This window comes from Phodopus roborovskii, unplaced genomic scaffold, assembly GCF_943737965.1.
Source record: "Phodopus roborovskii unplaced genomic scaffold, PHOROB, whole genome shotgun sequence".
Taxonomy (NCBI): Eukaryota; Metazoa; Chordata; class Mammalia; order Rodentia; family Cricetidae; genus Phodopus; species Phodopus roborovskii.
In genome coordinates, this window is record NW_026126541.1 from 18350884 (window position 1) to 18372000 (window position 21117).

Sequence of the window (21117 nt, forward strand, 5' to 3'; positions counted from 1 at the left end):
GAAACTTACCCCTCTCCATGGTAGCAGATTCAACTATAGTCATGGTGTAATGCCTGGTCTTCTCTGCAGGGAGAGAGCTGTGTTCTCTCAGGAGGCAGGGTAGCATTCTAAATATTCCTTGTGTCATTTCAAACACTGATCTTATTTCAACAAGTGCTAGACACTGTTGCTAAGCAGCTTTTCAGGATCATCACACTTAATCTTGGAAACAGCTCTGTGAGAATCACTGTTATTCTTATTTTATAGGCTCTTCAATGTGGTTGGAGACTAAATCTCAGAATGCCATCTGAAATACTGGGTTCCTGTCTTTTATATGCTTCTCTAGGGCTGGGATTAAAGGCATGAGTTCTAACTGTCTTTGAGACTGATTCACTGTAATGTAGCCCTGGGTGGCTCTGAACTCACAGAGATCCATCTGCCTTTATATCCTGTGACCTGGGATTAAAGGTGCGTGCCACCACTGCCCAGCTTCTATAGCTAACTAGTATGGCTAGCTTTGCATTTTGATTCTAAGTGCTTTATTAGATCATAAACAATATGTCACCACAATTCCCCTTTTTTGTCTAATACAAAAATAAGGCTACAACTAACATAAGAAAAACTATATATAATAATTACAATAAGTATATACAATATATACAGGTGATAAGTACATTAATAGTATCTAGTCCGTTTGCATTTGACAAATTCAGAGAAAATTTCTAGTCCACTTTAATTTGACAAATTCAAAGAAAATAGTTCATTATCTGTCCTATCTTGGTGAGTTTAAAGTCTTGTACCTAACTTACTTTCTATTCTAATTTGCATTGTCAAATTATCTTTTTTTTTCTGCTTTTTATTTTTTATTTATTTTTTCTTATTTTACATATTGATCCAAGTTCCCTCTCCCTCCCTCCTTCTCATGCCCCCTGACCCTTCTCCCATCCCATTCCCCCATCAAATTATCTTTTAATGTCTCTCAATCTTATATAGTTTACATTTCTTCAGTGAGTTTCTTTTCTGAGTCTGGTAAACTATAACTGTAACTATCTAGTCTTCAACTCTCTCAGAGACCCAAGAAAGAAATAATATTAACTGAGTAAACAAGAAGTTTGAACAAACAACTTCTAAAAAATGTGAGAAATGACAAAAACAGCTGGCTGCCTGGACAGTCACCCAAAGTTTTTCTGAAATGTTGGGGCATCCATCTTTGGCTTAAAAGTCAAGCATGTGTGACAGACATTTCTGTGAAGCAGGATATTTGAAGGACTGTCCTGCCTTGTATTGGCAAAGTTTTGCAGTCAATCTCTTTTCTGTCTTGTTTGTCCAATTCAGACAGCATACTGCCATCAGTTGAGACAAGGGCACTTTCTTGCCCAGTGGCTACTTTTGCCACAAATGAAGTAAACTCCACGTGGAATTTTTTCAGTACCTGTAGTGAGATAGTCCTTCTGTGGCACTGACCACGCCCATTGGGGGGTGGAGCCATGGGCGGAAGTGAGGTACCTGTGGAAGGAGGTCGGAGAGAGAGCCGGGAAAAGCTCTCTTGCTGGCGTGACTCAGACAGGAGAGCATCGGGTGGAATTTCCTGGGTTCATCTGTCTAGGTTGTAAGTTATTTCTCCTTGAATAAAAATCTATTCGGCCTATTTGTTTATCCTGATCCTTATTTAACCTACTACAGATGACTGGTTTTCCTAAAATATATCTCTGTTTGACTTTGAGAACATACCTAATGTAACTACAAGTTCAATTGTAATAGTTGACTAATTATTAACCTACATTTTTTTATTATCTTATGCAGTTGTTAATAATAACTTTCAAGGACTAGAATTTTCAATAAATTGTTAAATGAGTTGTATAGGTACAATACCTTGAACAATATTAGAAATATATGTACAGTATTAATTAACAAAATTAATCTCAAATTTGTATTAATTATGATACACAGAAGACCAATCCAATAAAAAATATTAAAACTAGTAGTTGCTTTTTAGACGTATATTCAATAATCTGCCTTTTTATCTCATCATATCTGTACTTTTCAGAAGTAGATTCAATAATCTAGCTTTTTATCTTACTATATCTATATCCTTCCTTTTTTCTTTTCAGAGTTGATTCAATAATCTACCCTTTTTATCCTATCACATCTGTATCCTTTTTTTTTTTAATTAAAGCAAAAACCTTGAATTTAATCCCCTTTGTTTAACTTTCTTTCTGACCACAACCAACAACATTTTGTAATCAATCCCCCTAAACAATGACAAATTTCTATAACCCAAGAGTGACCAAATACAATCTACCCCACCTCTTGGGATGTGGGCATCAGGTTCTTAAAGTTACTTTCTGCTGAGTGAGGGTGGTGGCATCTTTAGGGGATCCTGAAAAGAAAAATTTGGGTTAACTATTACGCTGTGTCATTTTTGTCCAGGCTAAGCATGAAAGGAAAGTCCTGGCTAGAGTATAGTGTGTGAGGCTGGATCATCTCAGATGGTCATCTCAAAGTTGTTCTGAGCAGTGTCTGTAGGGCTGGATCATCTCAGCTGGCCTCCTTGAAATTGTTCTGAGCCATTTGTAGTCAAAGCTGATCTTTAGTTGGTGTTGTTCAGCATAATGGTGTTGTTATAGTCCTGGTGCAATTGTCGTTGTGGGGCCCCATCATCTTTTTGGAGACTTCAAAGGTTGCTGTTAGGCCTCATCATGGTTCACTGCAGAAAGCTGGTAGAGACTCAAACCCACTATCTTGTACAGGAAGGTAATGGAAATCTTTTTCTAGGATTAGTCAGTACTCTATATGACCATTAACATAATGGCAAAAACTTTAAAATACATACATAAATCTTATAATTTTTAAATGTAAATATAATATTTATGATTTAAGAAAAGCTGTTAAAAATCAATATAAAACCAAAGGATTATGAGATTAGTGTCAATACAATAGTCCTTTAATTATTTGTTTTTCTTCTGTCTCATATATGGTGGCTCTTCTGACATGAAACAAAGATTTTAGATTTTTCTTTAACAAGGACACTTGGGTTTAGAGAAGGATAGAGCCACACTCCAACTCCAAAGCCAGCTTTAATCTTTAATTGGACTACAAAAAGACCATTTGTATGATATGTCTGTAGAGAAAAACAAAAATAAACATTTGGGAAGATTTATGAAATTTTATCCTGTTATAAATATGATATACCAATAGGCCACTTTACTCCTTTTCTTGGGACAATTTTTCTGGATTATTGGTTTTTTTTTCTTCAGATGTCTCAATTGTCCAGTGGTCTTTGTATTTCTTAGCAGGATACCTTTATTCTCCAGAAAAGACAAAATTAAAACACTTCATCAACCCTAAATTTTGGAAAGGTTCTCCTTTCCAAATGTGAAAAGCATTTATTAGTTATATAGGTTAGTTTAGATTAAAGGGTCATGCTGCTTGATGTACAATCATCTTTTCTAATTAAGAGGTGTTGTGCTCTTCCTCAGTGTAACACATGTCCTGGTTTTTCTTCAGAGGTCAACTCATCTTTAAAGTAAACTGGCTCAATTGTTTTGTTAATTTGATACAAGCTAGAGTCATTGAAGAGGAGGGAGTCTCACTAGAGCAAGTACCTTCATAAATCTGTAAGGCATTTTTTTTTAACAAAGATTAATTTGTCAAACGCTATCGCCTTGCCTGCAAGAACGACGCTCAACAACAGGATTCTTCTGCAGCTATGTTTATTGCGCGGCTCATTACAGCAAGTTGAGGGAAGACCCCGAGGAGGAAAAAGGGCTCTGCTTATATATGCTCAGAGGAGTCGTGTCAGTTACTGACAGTTGTAGCCCACAACGCTTGTAACGGTCACCCCATGACGTGGATCGCACATCCGTGCCTTGCTGGCGTATGGACAGGAAACCGGTGCCATCTTCGGGAATGGCACCGGTGGCTCTCTACATTAATTGATTTATTAATTGTGTTTTACCTGCATATATGCCTGCACACCTGTTAAGAGTGGGTCATGTCCCCCCCCCCCCCAAGTCTGGTAGCGGGAACGGAGAGTGGACCCCAGAGAGCCCTGAGAGCTTCACTGCTGTCGCCATCTCAGGCCGAGACCCAGCAGCTGCCCGACACTCTCAATGCCACTGACACCAAGCCCGGCCTAGCTCAGTCAGTAGAGTATGAGACTCTTAATCTCAGGGTCATGGGTTCATGCCCCACCATGTTGGGTGCCTTTATGTTAAGAGTGGATCTCGTCCCCCCTCCCCCGCCGCCGGTCTGGTACCACCACTGAGCCAGCCCCAAATAACACACAGAAACTCTGTATTTGATATAATACTGTTAGCCTGTTACTATAATTTCTTATTAGCTAACGCTGTCTTAATTATTAGCCCATTTCTATTAATCTAAGTACTTCCACACACCAGAAGAGGTCACCAGATCTCATCATAGATGGTTGCAAGCCACCATGTGATTGCTGGGAATTGAATTCAGGACCTCTGGAAGAGCAGCCAGTTCTCTTAACTTCTGAGCCATCTCTCCAACACCATAAGGCATTTTTAAAATTAGTGATTGATGTGGGAAAGCCCAGACTGAAGGGAACAGACCCTCACCCGGCCCCGTGCTTTGGCAGCCATGAGAGGCTGCAGAAAAGACCCAGCAAGAGGTAGGCCTCAGCTATATGTGCTGAGCTTCCTGACCTTTAAAGACCTCCCACTCACTGGGTCAGATACCCTCCACGTGGCAAGAAACCAATCAGAAGTTAGCTGGCGGGCTCTGTACTCTACATTAACAGTGACATAGCAATTGCCCTGGGAGGGCCTATAGGCCATAGCAACCAATTGACCAATCAACAAAGGCCAGGTTGCCCAAGCCCGGAAGTGCACCAATCCTGAGACTGTTGCAGACCCCAGACACTCCCATTGCTCCACCCCAATAAATTTCCTGCCCCGAAGTCTCTAAGGGTCCTTCTTGTTCCACTTGCCTTGTCAATGGACAGATGAACTGAGTTAATCATTAATTAATTAAAGACTCTTTGCTTTTGCATCAGATTGGGTCTCTTGGTGATTTTGGGGTTCAGAATTTGGGCACGACACAGACCATTATGAGTGATGCCAACCTGGTCGTCCTGGGTTTTATTGGAAAGCAGGCTGAGCAAGCCATGAGGAGCAAGCCAGTAAATAGCACCTCTCCATAACCTCTGTATCACCTCCTTGTAAGAGTTACAGCTCAGATGGAAAGGTATCCTGGCAACTGGGAGCCAAAGAATACAAATAAAATCACACAGCACAACAAACCTCACACAAGAGATGTACTGAGTGGGAAGAACCCAGGAGGGTGTCTGCCTCTGCTTGGGTGAGGAGTAGCAGAGAATTGGGCAGAACACAAGGGTTATGTAGAGTTTCTTGGGGATAGGGGGTAAATTTTCTAAGGTGACCTGGGATTGGAGGGATTATGTGGCCTGATTTTGGGGTCAGCTCAGGTATTGGTGAGATTTTTTTTTTTTTTTTTTTTTTCTTGTTGGGCAGGGCCTGACCACTCACTCTCTCCCTGGGGCTGGGAAAAGCTGATATAGCTTTAGGAAATGGCGGTTATTGCTTTTAGCGAAGCCTGGGATACAGGACCTCACAAGGTTTACAAAGTATAACAAAGGTTTTGAAGGGAGTATGTGCTCACTTCAGGGAAAGCCTTTCCTGCTGCTTGAGGTGTTGAGGATTGCCAACACTCCTAACTCCAGGTTCCTGCCCTGTTTGAGTTCCTGCCCTGACTTCCTTCAATGATGAACAGTGATGAGGAAGTGTGAGCCAAATAAACTCTTTCCTACCTAAATTGCTTTGGCTATGGTCTTCCAGCACAGTTAGCCCTAAGACATAGCTTTTACTTAAAACCTACTCATTTCTTCTTTATATTTAAATCATCATGTCTAGGTTATAATACCTAAGGCTACATTAATAGCTTTTAAAATGCATTACTTAGTGAATAACAAGAAGGAAAAGGTCTGTATACAGTCACTGTAGACCCTCCTTAACTTCTACCTTGAAAGTTTTAGATCTGCTCTTGGTTCTGGAAACAAGGTTGGAGATATGGGACCTGTTGTTCTTGGCTGACATTCTCGGCCTCAGTTTTGCATTTCAGAGAGTCAACGTTTTATTAGTGTGTCTCAGTAAGTTTACTTAGGGTTGCTTGCAGTTTACCACTGGCTATATACCATTGAAGAAAATGTCTTTTCTTCCCTGTTACAATCTATGGTTCCTGAGTAAGGGCATCAGGGGTCATGAGCCTTCTACAGAACTGAGAAGCACGGGGCTTCACAAGCCCTTCCCAAAAGTCATTTTCAATCATCAACATTTCTGTAACTCTTAGATTTACCTATGGGGGTGTGTATGGAAAGTGTAGACTGGTATTTCTGAATAGATTCTAAAAGTCGGAGGAATTACACTGGTTAATGAAAACGAGGAACTACATCTCCCGGCAGACCTCGGGACAGTTTCTCGCCCACCCTTTCTTTTGCTCTGTGCCACCAATGACAGTTAGATATTTGAATAGACCAATGATAGCATGGAAATGCTCATCTGTAGGCGGGGACATAGGTTCATCCAATCGTACGTGGGTTGAGGAAGCATTCTAACCAATCTCGGTGCTCGAGGGCGGAGCTTGAGGCGGGCCCGCGGACCAAACTGCCGCGGAAGATGGCGACTGAGGCGCTGAGTGGAGGGGAGGCACCGGCCTGCAACTCCGGCCGGAGGTGAGCCAAGTTTTCACTCCTGCTGCCTAGGAGACGGGGCCGTGGGCTGGCGATGTCGCCGCCCTGCCCTTGAGTCACCGTGGCCCACAGGGCCGAGCTTTGTTCCTCGCTCCCGTGGTGTCAACGCCGTCGCGCCAGCGGGGGCTGAGGCACGTCGCTGCGGTCTGAGCTCCCGGCCGTGCGTGGGGCCCGCCCGCCCGCTCTGGCTGCAGACTGCGGTCCGTGACGACCCGTCCCTGCCCTAGCGCTGAGCCTTTTGAATGGAAACTGAAGTCCAGAGCGGTTCAGCGAATGTCCCCCTGCCCCCACCCCCCGGGATATTTAAAGTCTCAGCAGGGACTTGAGTGACTGTTAGAAAGGGATTTGTCCCCCAGGCTGCCTGACCTCTCTCGGCTTCGTTTGTAAAAGAACATATTTTAGAATACAGAGAGTGAAACAATCCGTTTAAAGCGCCCAGCCTGGCAAATACTATTCGAAATGTGATAGATTTTGTGTTTCCTTGGAGAACAGCCGTGGGTTCTACTATCCATGAAATTGTGACTTCATTTTTCTTCTCTCCTAAACGGGAAAGTCGAGTCTGTCTTAATTGATTACAGATACTGGCGACCGATACACTCCAATAGAATGAGTTTATGTACATTGTCTCAGAATATGATCGGTACCATACTTTGATACCAATGGCAAGGAACGGAAGAGTCTTAAGATCTGTGAGAAACTGGGTTTATGAGCCTGATTCTTTCTGAGCACAGATAGGTTTTTTTCATGGTTGACAACCCCCACCCTGACCCTAACTATGCTGTGGGTTGATAAATGTCATTAGATCATCCCTCATCCAACTCGAAAATCCTGAATTATAATGAAAATGAGGACAAATGAAATATTGTTCCACAGCAAGAGGACTCTAAATTCCTCCCCAAGGCTACTGCCAACAGAATCTAAAATTTAAACTGTTAACCACAAGATCAACACAATACAGTTTTATCTGATTCTGAAACCTACTTGCTGTTATTGAGACAGGTTCTTGCTAAGTAGCTAGGCTGGATTGGAACTCCCAGTCTTGCTTCAGTTCTCCAGTACTAATTAATTGCATATTGCAGAAGATAAGTTCAGGGTTCTTGTGAGGCTAATTTATTTATTTATTTATTTACTTACTTACTTTTTTTTTTTGTTGTTGGCTTTTTCTGTTCTGTTTTTTAAGACAGGGTTTCTCTTTGTAGCCCTGGCTGTCCTGGAACTTGCTCTATAGAACAGGCTGGCGTTGAACTCAGAGATCCACCTGCCTCTGCCTCCTGAGTATTGGAAGTGAGCCACCACCGCCCTACTTTTTTTTTTTTTTTTTTTTTTTTTTTTGGAGACAGTCTCGTAATCCAGGTTGATCCTCCTGTCTCTGCCTCCCAAATGCTGGGATTACAGGCATCTGCCACCAAGCCCAGCTGTATATAGTGCTAGGAATGAAACCCAGGACTTCATGAATGCTAGTCAAGCATTCTACTGATTGAGCTAGTCCAGCCCCATTTAATTCATGGGACTAAAAAGATTTAAATCTATTACCTACCGTATGTATGTGTGTGTGTACATAGGTGCCACAGTAGAGGCCTGGGAGGTCAGAAGACGACTCACATGTGGAGTTGGGTCATCAGACTTGGCAGTAAGTGCCTAATCTTACTGGCCCAAGCAAGGTGCATAGTTTAGCCTTCACAGATATTTTGTATAGCTTTCTTTTGGTGTCTCCAGTAGATATGAGGGAACATCTTCTTCATGAGAAAAGCTTCTGTGAGAGGCATGCATTGTAGCAGTGGGTATAGGAGTGGCTGTAGATTCAGTACTGGGCAGTACTTTGGTTAATTAACCCTGTGGGGACCAATACTGCTTGCTCTAGGAAGAAAAGCCTAGGAAAGGGAAAAAAAAAGGGAGTGTGACAGCTGTCTGTCAGACATGGAGATGTTCAGGCTGGGTTAGCAGGGTTTCTTACATTCAGCCTAGGTCATACTCTTTGGAGTTGGGTGCCCCTGCATTTGGATCATCTTCACTGCTACACTCTGGAGAAGTCGAGCTTCATACCATTTTACTGAGCAAACGCATTAAGAACAGATACCATGAATCTAAATTCTTCAGTCTGTGTTTCTTTGTTTCAAATAGCAATGATTTAACTGTCTGCTTAGTAAATGCTAGCATAAAAAATTTGAATTTGTAAAGTGCTGTTATTTTAAAAACTTTAAAAATAGCTAGGTATAAAATTCTCTGTTCTCAAATTAGGAGATTTAGAAGAGGGACAAGTTGAACTAGAGGGTTGAATGTTCCTTTATTAACTGAAGCCCCCAAATGGGATTTTGCTGATTCCATTCAGTTTAGAAGACTAGCATTAGAATCTCATCTTTGGAGTATAGTTTGCTATTTGGTAGGGACCATTTAAAGTAACTTGTTATTACATTTTTTTTTCTTTTTATGGAACCGGGTATTTTATTTACATTATGAAGCAGTTGATACTGTATATCACAATTTCAGGCATTTATTTCTGGGCTCTCTACTTTCCTTGTCCTCTTTACTTCTTGTTTTTAATCTATTTGGTAGATGAAAACATATGCAAAAACTAATAGATGCAAGCCAATAGAGAGCCCAGTAGTGCAAAGAACACTTTGAGCTTTCCTCCTTTCTGAGATCTGTCACCAGTAACTTGAACCTAGTTGGGCTTCTCCCATGTTTACTGCCCCCACCTCTCTCCTTTGTGATGTTGCTGAGGTACCTATTGCTGAGCTATATCTCTGTCCCTGTTTTTTTTTTTTGCTTTAAAATCAGAATGGTTTAGATGGGTGTGGTGGTGAATACTTGTAACCCCAGTGCTGGTGAGGCAGAGGCAGGAGAAGCAGGAGCTCAAAGTCAGCCTCATCTGATGTAGAGAGTTTGAAACCAGCCTGGGCTACATGAGACCCTGCTCAAAACAAAACAAAGAAACTAAAAACAAAGCCAAAATCCATTATCTTGGGCAATGACTATATGCTATATAGTAATTCTGAGTAATGACTAACATTTTACAGAATTGAAGATCAGGTATGCATGTACCTGTATTCCTTAGTACTAGAGTGGCTGAGACAGCAGGATGGTAAGTTCAGGGTCAACTTGGGCTAAAGTTAGTGAGACCTGTCTCAAAAAACAAAATATCAAAAAAAAAAAAAAAAAAAAAAAAAAACAAAACAAAACAACAACAAAAAAAAAAAAAAAAAAAAAAAAAACAAAAAAAAACCCCAAAATACCCAAAAACCAACCAACCAAACAAAACAAAACTCTTCAAACTAATAAATTTCCAATAAGATGTTCCAGAGCAAAAGCACAGACTGATTCTTAGACAATTTTCATCATTCTGCATTTTGGAACACACAGATGTAGACTTAGATTTGCTTCTCTGTACTAATTGCCTGGGACTCTTGTGCCACATCAGCTCCAAATAATACACAGAGATGCTCTGTTATATATAAACTGTTGGCCTATTACTAGAGTTTCTTATTGGCTAGCTCTGTCTTGAATATTAACCCATTTCTATCAATCTAAGTATTTCCATGTAGTCTTATCGGAGAGAGGGTTCAGAGTTCTGCTCTTTTGGTCCTACATTTTAAATCTGCCTCTTCCCAAATCCTCCTTGTCTCCTAGTCTGGCTTATCTTCCTTTCCTATTGGCCAACAATGCTTTATTCATTAACCAATATGAGAAACATATTTACAGAATGACATCTCCCATCACTTTTGCCATTTAAAGTCTATACAAAATAAATTTGTATTGGGTAGTGGTCCCAGCACTCAGGACACAGAGACATGAGGGTCTCTGTGAGTTGGAGGCCAGCTTGGTCAACAGAGTGAGTTTCAAGATAGCCAGGGCTACATGGAGAAAGCCTGTCTTGAGCCCCTCCCCCAAAAGAAAACAAACTTGCAAATCTTTGACTCTACTTGTTTGAGGAGTTAGAGATTTGACATATAAATGGATAAGAGGGAAACCTTGTTAGTGAGATATAAATATTCCTCAAATAGAGAATTTTGATGTTTCTTTAAGAAATTGATTTTATTTATGTGTATGTGTATGTTTGTGTGAGTATATACTACATGTTTGCAGGTATCCATAATAGGCCAGAAGAGGGTATCAGGTCCCCTTAAGCTGGAGTTACAGGTGATTTTAAACTGATATGGGTGCTAAGTACTCTTAATGACTGAGCTGTCTTGCCAGCCTCTGATGTTATTTTAAAAGAACAACAACATCCCCACCCCCATTATTATGTGTTTGTGCCATGGCACACTGTTGGAGGCCAGAGTTCAGCTTTCAAGAGTTGGTTCACACTTGTCACTTTTTGGGTCCTAGAGATCACAGAGTGTTTGGGTCCTAGAGATCACAGGGTGTCAGGCCTGGAAGCAAGCACCTTTACCCACTAAGCCATTTCACCAGCCCATTGGTGTTCTTTTTTGTAATGCAATTAACTTCCTTCTCATTCTACATTGTTTTGGGGAAGGAAATTATGAGAGATGTCAACTTACAAGAGTAATGCCAATTCTTCTGACACTCAAAATAATAAACATTACCAATAAGCCACACTCTTCCATTAGATTCCAGTGTGTGGGTGACAAGGTAAGCTTAGCTCAGAGTTCTTTCCCCTCTGGTTTGTCAGTTTTTGTTAAGTTGTTCTTGTAGCTTCAAATTAAGTTGAGATCAAATATAGGGGCTAAATGCATTTTGCTGATGGTTGTAGCCTAGGAGATAAGTATAAGCATTGGGGCTCAAATGGAAGGGTATCCTAGCAGTTGGGAGCCAAGGAATACCCCAAAGTCACCATGAGCATAGCAGTTTACAGTCTTGCTCCAGAGAAAGGTTTCCCCAATGTAACAATTTTGCTCTGTCCCCAGCAAAGTTGTTACAGCTGGGCTACTCTGCTTGAGGGAAGTGTTAAAGGTACAGTGAAGTGTTACAGCTCTGCCTAGGTGACCTGAATGTAACAACTCTGCTTCTCTAGGGAAAAGTTTCCCTAGTGAAAGTGTTACAGTTCTGCTCTGCTCTGGGGAAAATGTCACCCTGAACAACAAACCTCACTAGAGGTTTATTGGGAAGAGAGAATCCAGGAGAGTGCCTCCAGAGTGAGACAGCAGCTAAGGGAACAGAGTACAGAGTTTATACAGGGTTTGGGGGGAGCTTTCCAGGTGGCTTGGGATTGGTGGATTTTGGTGGTCTGATTCTGGGCTGAGCTCAGGGATTGGTGGGATTCTACAACCTGATTGTGGCAAACTCAGGGATCAAGTCAGGGTCAGGATTAGGGTGTTTTTCCTTGACTCCTTTCTCCCTACAAGAGGTTCACATTATAGAACCTTGGCAGGACAGTGTCTCTTAGGGTCAGACTTTACGGTTTCAGTGTTCTAAGAGATTATTACTGTTCTGTGAAGCTGTGTGGTGCCACTTACTGCCCTGAACTGTTTCTCGTAGCTATAAGCTATAAGCTGAGCACATGCCCTGTCTTGTCTTCTCTATGTACAGCTTTCATGATCCAACTTAAACTTGTTATGTAGATGTAGCAAGAGGAAGAATATACTACCTTTGTTTTGTACTTTATTCCTTTTCTAATAGGTACCAAACAGAGTGACATACTTAGCACTGCATTTCAGAGTCTCTTAAAGTTGAAAACACACCAAGAGAGTGCATACTTCTCACAGGGTGGTAAGTCAGGCTTAGACAACTTTAAATATAGCTTGTATTTTGAGAAATGCTGCCAAGGTTGTGGTTCTTAGAGAACAAATCAAGTTAAGCAATTCACCAGGGAGGAAACATTTAGTTTTGTGGGTTTACAGTTTGGACAGGAGTCAGCCAGAAGATCCATCTGCAGGATGCTGCCTTTTGCTCCCTGGAGCTGTGTGGGTTCATGGCTTTAGTGCACTCAGAAGTACTTGCATTTCATTTTTCTTTAATTGATTTATCAAAGGTGGATCCTCTTTCCATCCCATTCCAAGCATATCGATTTACATGCAGAATACTATCTAGTGATAAAAGAAATCACTGTAGACTAGGTTGTAAAATGACTCTGGGCTCTGCCATTCTTGGAGATAGTTGCTTATCTGTTTGTCTACATACCTAATTATTCATTTTCCTCTTCTGACTGTACCTGTGCTTTTAAATTCAGGTCCTCATGCTTATGAGGCAAGTGATTGAGCTATCTTCTCGACTTCTCCTTGCCCAACCTGTTACAATTCTTTGATTTTTTTTTTTTTTTTTTTTTTTTTTTTTTTTTTGTTCTTTGTCTTCAAGACAGGGTTTCTTTGTGTAGCCCTGGCTGTCCCAGAAATCACTCTGTAGACAAGGCTGGCCTCTATCTCACAGAGATTCCCATGCCTCTGCCTCCCAAGTTCTGGAATTAAAGGCATGCACCACTGCCTGGCTGATTTCCGATTTCTGAATTTTTAAAAGTATTATGTGGGGTGGTGGTGGCACACATTCCAGGCTTGGAGTTCAGTCTTCCACTGAAGAAGGGATTTTTGAATTCTGATGTTCTACAAAGACTGAAAACTAAGTGTTCTCAGACGCCCTAGAAAAGGTTCTCAAGAGTGATAGAAGGTCTGCCAGTTTTGTCATCTAAACTATTCAGGTTTAAGAAAACAATGGAGCTGGGAGGTGGCACATACCTTTAATCTCAGCATCCAGGTGGCAGAGACAGGTAGATCTCTGTGAGTTTGAAGGTAGCCTGGTCTACAGAGTGAGTTCTGGGACAGCCAGGGCTATACAGAGAAACTCTCTCTCTCTCTCTCAAACAACAAACAAACAAAAAACAACAAACAGGAAAACAAAAACAAAACAAAAAAGAAAAGAGAAACTTAATGTAGTTTAATGATTTTCTGTTTTTGCTTTGGGTGTTAAAACTAGGGTCTGACACATGGCAAGCACATGCTTTATCTTGGAGCTTCATTCCCAATCCCATAATGATGTTTATGTTACTTGTAGTAAGATTTAGACCCAAATTACTTTGTTATCTAAAAAACAAAATAACAAAAACTCTCTCAAGAAACCCCAAATATTGTCATGAAACGTTGCTTTACACAGAAGTGTGTATGGTAATACATACTTTATTCCTCGGTCCCAGCAGATCTTAGCGTTTTGCCATGTTAGCTTCCAGCCCCCTTCACTTTTCACAGTTCAGTGATTTATAACTAGCGCCTGGCAAGTAGTCCCAAGGATGACTTGGAACTCCTGATCTTCAGGTTTCCTCTTCCCAAGTGCTGGGTTACAGGTACGGTCTGTAATCCCAGCATGGGAGAGATAGGTGGATTCTTGGAATCACCGGCCAGCCATTTTTGCTGAATTGGTGAGCTCTAGGTTCAGTGAGACCCTTGTTTTAAAAAACAAAAAAGTGGAGGGTGATAAAAGAAGATACCAATAGTCAACCCCTGGGTTGTATTCGAGTGGGTGAGAGCATCTGTACACACATATATGCGTACACCGCACACAAAATTAAAAGAAATTATGAAAGATACTGGAGTTGATTGTTTGTGGCTGGAATCCCCTGCACTTGGCAGGTGGAGGCAGGAAGTTCTTGAGTTTACAGTCAACCTTGGGCTGTACAAGGGGGTCCTACCTAATAGGAGCACCCCCACTCACCAACAAACCAAAACAATCCCTTAATCATTGAAGGAGTGTGAGCGTAGGTTAGTAGGATGCTTCCCTATCATGTGGGCAGAGTTTGAGTTCCACGTCTTACAGGAATGGGTACTGTGGTGGGTTGAATGAGAATAGCCCCATAGGCTCATGTATTTGAATAGTCCCTAGCCGGTGGACTGTCAGGGACGGATTAGGGGATGTGGCCTTGTTCAAGTAGCTGCAGCCTTGTTGGAGGAGGTGTTGTCACTGGGAGTGGGCTTTGAGGTTTCATGCCAGGGTTAGTCTCTCTCTCTCTCTCTCTCTCTCTCTCTCTCTCTCTCTCTCTCTCTCTCTGCCTGCTGCCTGTGGATTAGGATGTAGAACTCTCAGCTAGTGTTCTAGTCCATGCTTGTCGGCTTCCTATCATGATGATGATGGACTAACTCTCCGAAACTAAGCAAACTCCAAGTAAATACTTTCTTTAATAAGAGTTGCCCTGGTCGTGCTGTTTCCTCACAGCAATAGAACAGTAATGAAGATGAAGATATTCCTCTACCTTTAGCTGTGACTACTGAGACAAAAAATGGACCCCACGAAATTGGAATTCCCTCAGTTGGGAAGAAGGAAAGTGCAGAGGCCATGGTGCCAGCTGGAGGGGGAGCTTGTTTCCTGGAAAGAGATTGCACAAAAGTCTTATCATCTTGTCAGATCACCTTGTGGGGAGACTGGGGCCCAGACAATGGTGATGGGGGGGGGGATCACACCTTGTCTTAGACTCCTGAATTCTGCTTACCACCTGCCTTCCATTTAAACCTTAACCTTGCTGGGTGGTGGTGTCACACACCTTTAATTCTAGCACTTGGAAGGCAGAGGCAGGCGGATTTCTGAGTTTGAGGCCAGCCTGGTCTACAGAGTAAGTTTCAGGAGAGCTTGCACAGAGAAACCCTGTCTCAAAAACAAAACAAAACAGAAAAAAACCTTAACCTTATGTCATGACCCCTGAAGATGGCCTGGGAGGGGACATGTCACAGTACCCCCTTTCCCTCTTTGTTTTGACCACACTGAATAAGTCTCCCTTCTTTGTTTTTCATTATTTGTCCGTTTAGTTGGCCTATTGAAGACAGGGCAGCCAGGGTCCAGGCTGTGATTCTAATAACTGAGGTGACACCAGCACTTTAACACAAGAAGCAAATGCGTAATAGAACCTCACAAAAAGTCTTCCCAGTCCTTCAGAGGCACTGCGATTTTTTTTTTTTTTTATGGAAAATATATATAATGTGTGGACATATGATGCATGTGTGGTCCCATGTGCCATAGAGCCTAGGTAGAGGTCATGAGGAGAACTTTTTGGAGTCAGTTCTCTCCTTCCACTCTTACATGGTTTCTAGGGATTGCAATTTGAGTCACCAGGCTTGCATAGCAATTGCCATTACCTTCCGAGCCATATCCCTGGCCTAAAATTTTTAATGTAGGTAAACATTCAACATTTTCTTTGTGGATTATGCTTTTATGTTTTACCTCTTAGGCTAGACTGGCTGGTGAACTCTCTTCGCCTCTTCAGTACTGGATTACAAGTGTGTGCAACCACACTGGTCACTTTTATAGTTTCCAAGGATGGAATTCATGTTGTCTGGCTTGACAGCAGGTTTCCTTTACCCAGTGAGCTCTCATCTGCATAAGAAATTAAACAACATCCACCTTTAATAACCTGTGTTGGACTAGAGAGATGGTTAAGAAGGCTTACTGCTTTTGCAGAGGACCTTGGTTTGGTTCCCAGTACCCATGTCAGGTGGCACACAACCATCTTTAACTGCAGTTCCAGGGGATCTTATTGACTCCGGCCTCTGTGTGCACATAGAGTACAAACTCACATAAGCACACATATATACATGTAAAAAACATGGCTTCTGAGAGATCATCCCTCCTCCATCCTATAAAATTCCCCATGCTATGTGCTTACATTATGTGGTATTTCATTTCCTATAGCCTGCAGTGTAGCGGTGAAGAGGGATTGCCGTTAGTTTCATCCAGAGACTGGCAGTTAGCTAGTCTAGGTTTTTTTTTTTTTACTTCTGTTTTGTCCCTCCTTGCAGAACAGTCCTCAAAATCTTAGTGAGGGCCGCTATTGAGGGCCCATAATGTGGCCTTGTGCCTCCTACATGCCTGGAATTTGTGTAGGCTGCACAGGGGCTGGGAAGGAAAGCCCTTGGTCACAGCAGGGGAAAGCTTTGTCCTGTCCCTTGCACTTAGCCATGCCTCATCAGAAGCTTTCGGCATTCATGTAAGAGCTTTAATTTTTCTTCAACTTGAGTGGACTTAGTTTTAAAATTTTGTAGAATAGGTGTTGTCTTCCCTAGTACTAGAAATGTCTTTTGATAAACACATTCTTTGATGTTGTTAGCTTTGTGCTGAAGTGTGTGTCCTTTGGGAAGGAATTAGTGGGCTTTACAATGGGGGAAAGAAAACCTCTTACAGCTAGCTATCTCCCATGTCTCATCTTCCACTCTTTTCCTTCTTAAATTATTTCCGTCTCCCAAGTCTTCGTACCAGGTGCTCCGTTTGGAAGAAGTGAGGAAGAGGGTAAAAAAGATTTTGCTTAAAGGAAAGTGTGGCATAGTGAGAGTGAATGAGCATGGGAGGAGAGTAGGGGGATGGACAGAGATTACTTAGGCCTCATTTACACATTAGGACTTCCAGTGTGTCTTTTTTCTTAGGGCAGCCTTGAACCTGCTCAAGGATGTTTAGGAGAAAGCACTTCTTTCAGGGTGGTAGGAAGGAGAACTTTGTGGTTCTAGTCTCTTTTCAAATGTGTATGTTTGATCCAACTTAGTGTCGGGAGGGTCAGAGGAGGAGAAATCTCAGTCTTAACCAGTCATGCACTTGATGTTAAAATAATGAAAATTTGTAGGCTTTTACATGTGTATTTGTTTCTACTTACGGACTACAATATATATGTTTTATATACATTAATGCTAGAGATAATTTGGTCTGAAACCAGTTATTCAGATTTAAAGGGATATGGATTATATTGATTAGACAATCACAAAGTTATTTTTCTTGTGCTTCTGCATTTCCTGATTTTTTTTTCCCTGTGGTTACTTCATATTGGCAGTGATTATAAACATTAGTTCCATAGTGACTCTTGTTTCTTTCCTGTAATAATTGACACTGAAAAAAGAGGCTTTTGTCAAAGGGTTAAAATGGAATTGCTTCTCATGCCTTTAATCCGAGGACATGGGAGGCAGAGGCAGGCTGATCTCTGAGTTCTGGGTCAGCCTGGGCTATCCAGAAAAACACTCTGAAAAACAAAACAAAACCCCAAACCAAAACAAACAAAAAAGAAGTTGTTTCTGATTGTAGTTATCCTGCAATTACTGAGGTGTCTTAGTTTACATAGGAAAGCAGTCTGAACTAGTATGAAAGGCTGAGGAGATAATCTTCTAAGTGTTCTAGTTAGTGAGAACACACATTCAGTGTGTGTGTGTGTGTGTGTGTGTGTGTGTGTGTGTGTGTAGGTGTAGGTGTGTAGGCATGTGTGTAGGTCAGAAGACAATTTGTGGGAGTTGATTCTTTACTTTCATGTAGCTCCTAGGGATCAAACTTGGTTGTTAGGCATGGTGACAAGCACTTTTGTTAGCTGAACCATCTTGCTGGCCCTAAATTCTTACAGTAAAAGGCATATAGTAACCACCAATTGAAGATTGGGGTTGTTAGAATTATGCAATATTGTTTTTCAAGGAAGTACAGCTGAACTTTGAAGTTTACTTATCTGTGTCTTGTTTTATTACCCTGTTATTAAAAATTATCAGCTGGGCTGAGGATGTGGTTCAGTGGTAGAGCATGTCTAGCATGTACTCAGTCCTGGTTTTAACCCCCAGTACCACAAACAAAACATAATGCCAGGGTATGGCAGTTTACACCAGTAATCTCAGTATTCAGAAGGTTGAGGCAGTAGGGCTACAAAATGAGTTTCAGACCAGCTTGGTCTATAGAGTGAGACTGTCTCAAAAACCAACACACCAAACCAAACCAAACCAAACCAAATCAAACCAAACCAAACCAAACCAACCAACCAACCAACCAAGATTGGGGATATTGCTGGGAAGAATACTTGTCTAGAATGCAAAAGCCCAACACCAGAAAGGAAGATCATGTCCTGTTAGAAAGATATGTTGTTGATTAGATCTGTTTAATATTTAGAGGCATTACTGTTCCTGGAATAGTACTTGATAGCCTGGGTGCATGGACATTTTATTGTGGAAATATTTGTATGAGTCAGGAGAACTTAACTTTGCTTTACTGAGATATGATAAGATGCCTTTTGTTGTGTGTGTTATATTTGATGTCCTTTGTAGTGTGTGTTATATTTATTCATCTGCTATATAACTGATGATTGTATATGTATATGATAGAGATTAGAACCAGCCATTAGAGATACTTGATGGTAAGTACAATTGATGATGTGTGTGCTATAGGAGGTGTATTAGTACAGTTCTTATTTTTATTAATTTAAATTAATAATTATTATAATTTTTTAGGATTCTTATACATTTTTTTGCAGATCCTCGGATGCTGTAGTTTCTGGCAGTTGTGGGCTACCTAACATGGGTACTGGTGACTAAACTTAGGTCTCTGGAAGAGTAGCAAGTACTCTTAACTGCTGAGCCATCTCTCTAGCAACTTAACTATGTTTTGAGTCAGGATCTCATTGTATAGGCTGGTCTTCAGCTCCTAGTCTTCCCAGCCCCAAGGAGAATGCTGATACTATAGTCAAGTGCCACTGTGACCAACAATAGAGTTATTTTTAAAATTTTACACTTAAAGATAATTTTTGACATTTATTTTGTGTGTATTTGTGAGTGTGTGTACCACAGCATGTATGTGGGGATCAGAGGACAACTGGTGGGAATCAGTTCTCTCCTGCCACCATGTGAAAGTCAGGGGTCACACTAAGGTCATCAGGCTTGCCTGTCTTACTGGCCCAGCAATTGAGTTCTTAAATACCAAGATCAGGGCCTTGTAGAGAAAAACCTTTCTGTGCAAGAGTTAGATAACTCATGAGTCAGAGGCACCCAGAATGGAAAGATTTAAAAGTAAAAGTGGGTTTGAGAGAGAGTAGTATAATGTCAGAGAGCACTTGACTAACATGCACAAAGAACCACCGAATAAATGAATAAACATCGGCGACTGTGGCCGAGGCAAAGCTGGGTTAATGTGCATCTCTGTGTAGCGGTAAGCCTCCATTCTGTGAATGCGTTGGCTATGATGAGCAGATGCCAAGGTCAGGGGCTTCTGTTAGGGGAAGCTGCCTATTAGAACCCTCTGCTGTGTGTAGCTTCAGGACTACAGAACCCTTAGGGTAGGAAGCAAGAAACACAAAAACAATTCCTCCAAAGAGCCTTCTGTTTGATTTTTTTTTGTTGTTGTTGTTGTTTTCCAGTGATGCCATCTGCAATTTTGTCATTTGCAATGGTTCTCCCCTTCGAGGTCAGCCTATTATCTTCAATCCAGACTTTTTTGTGGAGAAACTACGACATGAGAAACCAGACGTGTTCACTGAATTGGTGGTCAGCAATATCACAAGACTTATTGATTTGCCTGGAACTGAGTTGGCTCAGCTGATGGGGGAAGTGGACCTTAAGTTGCCTGGTGGGGCTGGCCCAGCTGCAGGGTTCTTCAGGTCTCTAATGTCTCTCAAGCGGAAGGGTAGGTCTTATGTCTGGGAGGGGCAGTGGGTTTTAGCTGCTGATTGGGCTTTATTCTCTTCTGAAAAGAAATGTCTTTAAAAATTGTGTTATGAAGTGTACCTGCCAGCTTGTGCAGCAGGTATATGTAGGTGCCCATGGAAGCCAGAAGATGGCATTAGATGCCCTGGGACTGGAGTTACAGGCAGTTGTGAGCCATGCCAGGTCCTCTGCTGAGTAACAGTGCTCTTAACTGTTGAAGGGGGCTTCCAGGACTGCGCTTTATCCCGTTAACATTTTCACCCTCACTGGAAGTTGTAATTATCCTAAAGCATTTTCTTTCGTCTTTCCCTCACATTTTCATTAGTAGAACTTTAGACATTAATAATAAAATTATGAAACTGTCTAGGTAAAGAAATACTTAAACCTGGTATGGTGATGCAAGTCTTGTAATCTCAGCATTTGGGTGGCTGAGGCAAGAGTGTCTGAAGTTTGAGGGCAACTTGGACACATAGAAACAGGAAGAAGAGAAGGAGGAGAGGAGAGAAGGGAGAGGGAGAGGAGAGGAGAGAGAAAATATATATATTCAGTGCCTGAAAGAGGGTTTAGGCAGTTATCAGGGCATCTACGAATATTGTACTAGAATAACGTTTTTCAGGTGGCCTTCCCTTCTTCCTTTCCCTCTTGAGTTAGTATCTCACTGTGTTGTGTAGGCTGATCGCACTAGGCTCAAGTGATCATCTTGCCTTAGCTTTAGCTGGGACTACAGGAATGCACCGCTTAGTTCAATTACAATGATACTAGAGAAAATAAAGTCACATAGCAGGATAGTATAGTCAAGGAAGCCTGAAGATCAAAATATAATTGTACTCACATAGGAAATTCTCGAAGAATAAATTATATATATGCGTACATCTGTATTTTGATCCTGTCTGCCTTATTCCCCTCCAACTTCCTCTGTACTCCCCTTGAGTATATCCCCATCTGAGTTTCATGTTCTCTTTCCTTCCTTTCAGTTTGCTTATTTTAGACAGGATTTCATGTACATCCCTGGCTGTCCTGGAACATGCTATGTAGACAAGGGTAGCTTTGAACTCACCAGATATCTACTTGCCTCTGTTCCCCAGGGTTAAGATTAAAGGT

General features: G+C 41.5%; 1 protein-coding gene across 1 annotated transcript in view; it reads left to right on the forward strand.

Annotated features, from left to right (window-relative positions):
- The first annotated feature begins 6616 nt into the window (after nt 1–6616).
- Arhgap19 (Rho GTPase activating protein 19) overlaps nt 6617–21117 on the forward strand; it is a 34934-nt gene continuing 20433 nt past the window's right edge. Inside the window, exons 1-2 of the mRNA XM_051200036.1 lie at nt 6617–6697; nt 19731–19996. Of these exons, the coding sequence (XP_051055993.1) occupies nt 6642–6697; nt 19731–19996 (322 nt within the window). The 5' untranslated portion in view covers nt 6617–6641. The remainder of the gene's footprint in view (nt 6698–19730; nt 19997–21117) is intronic.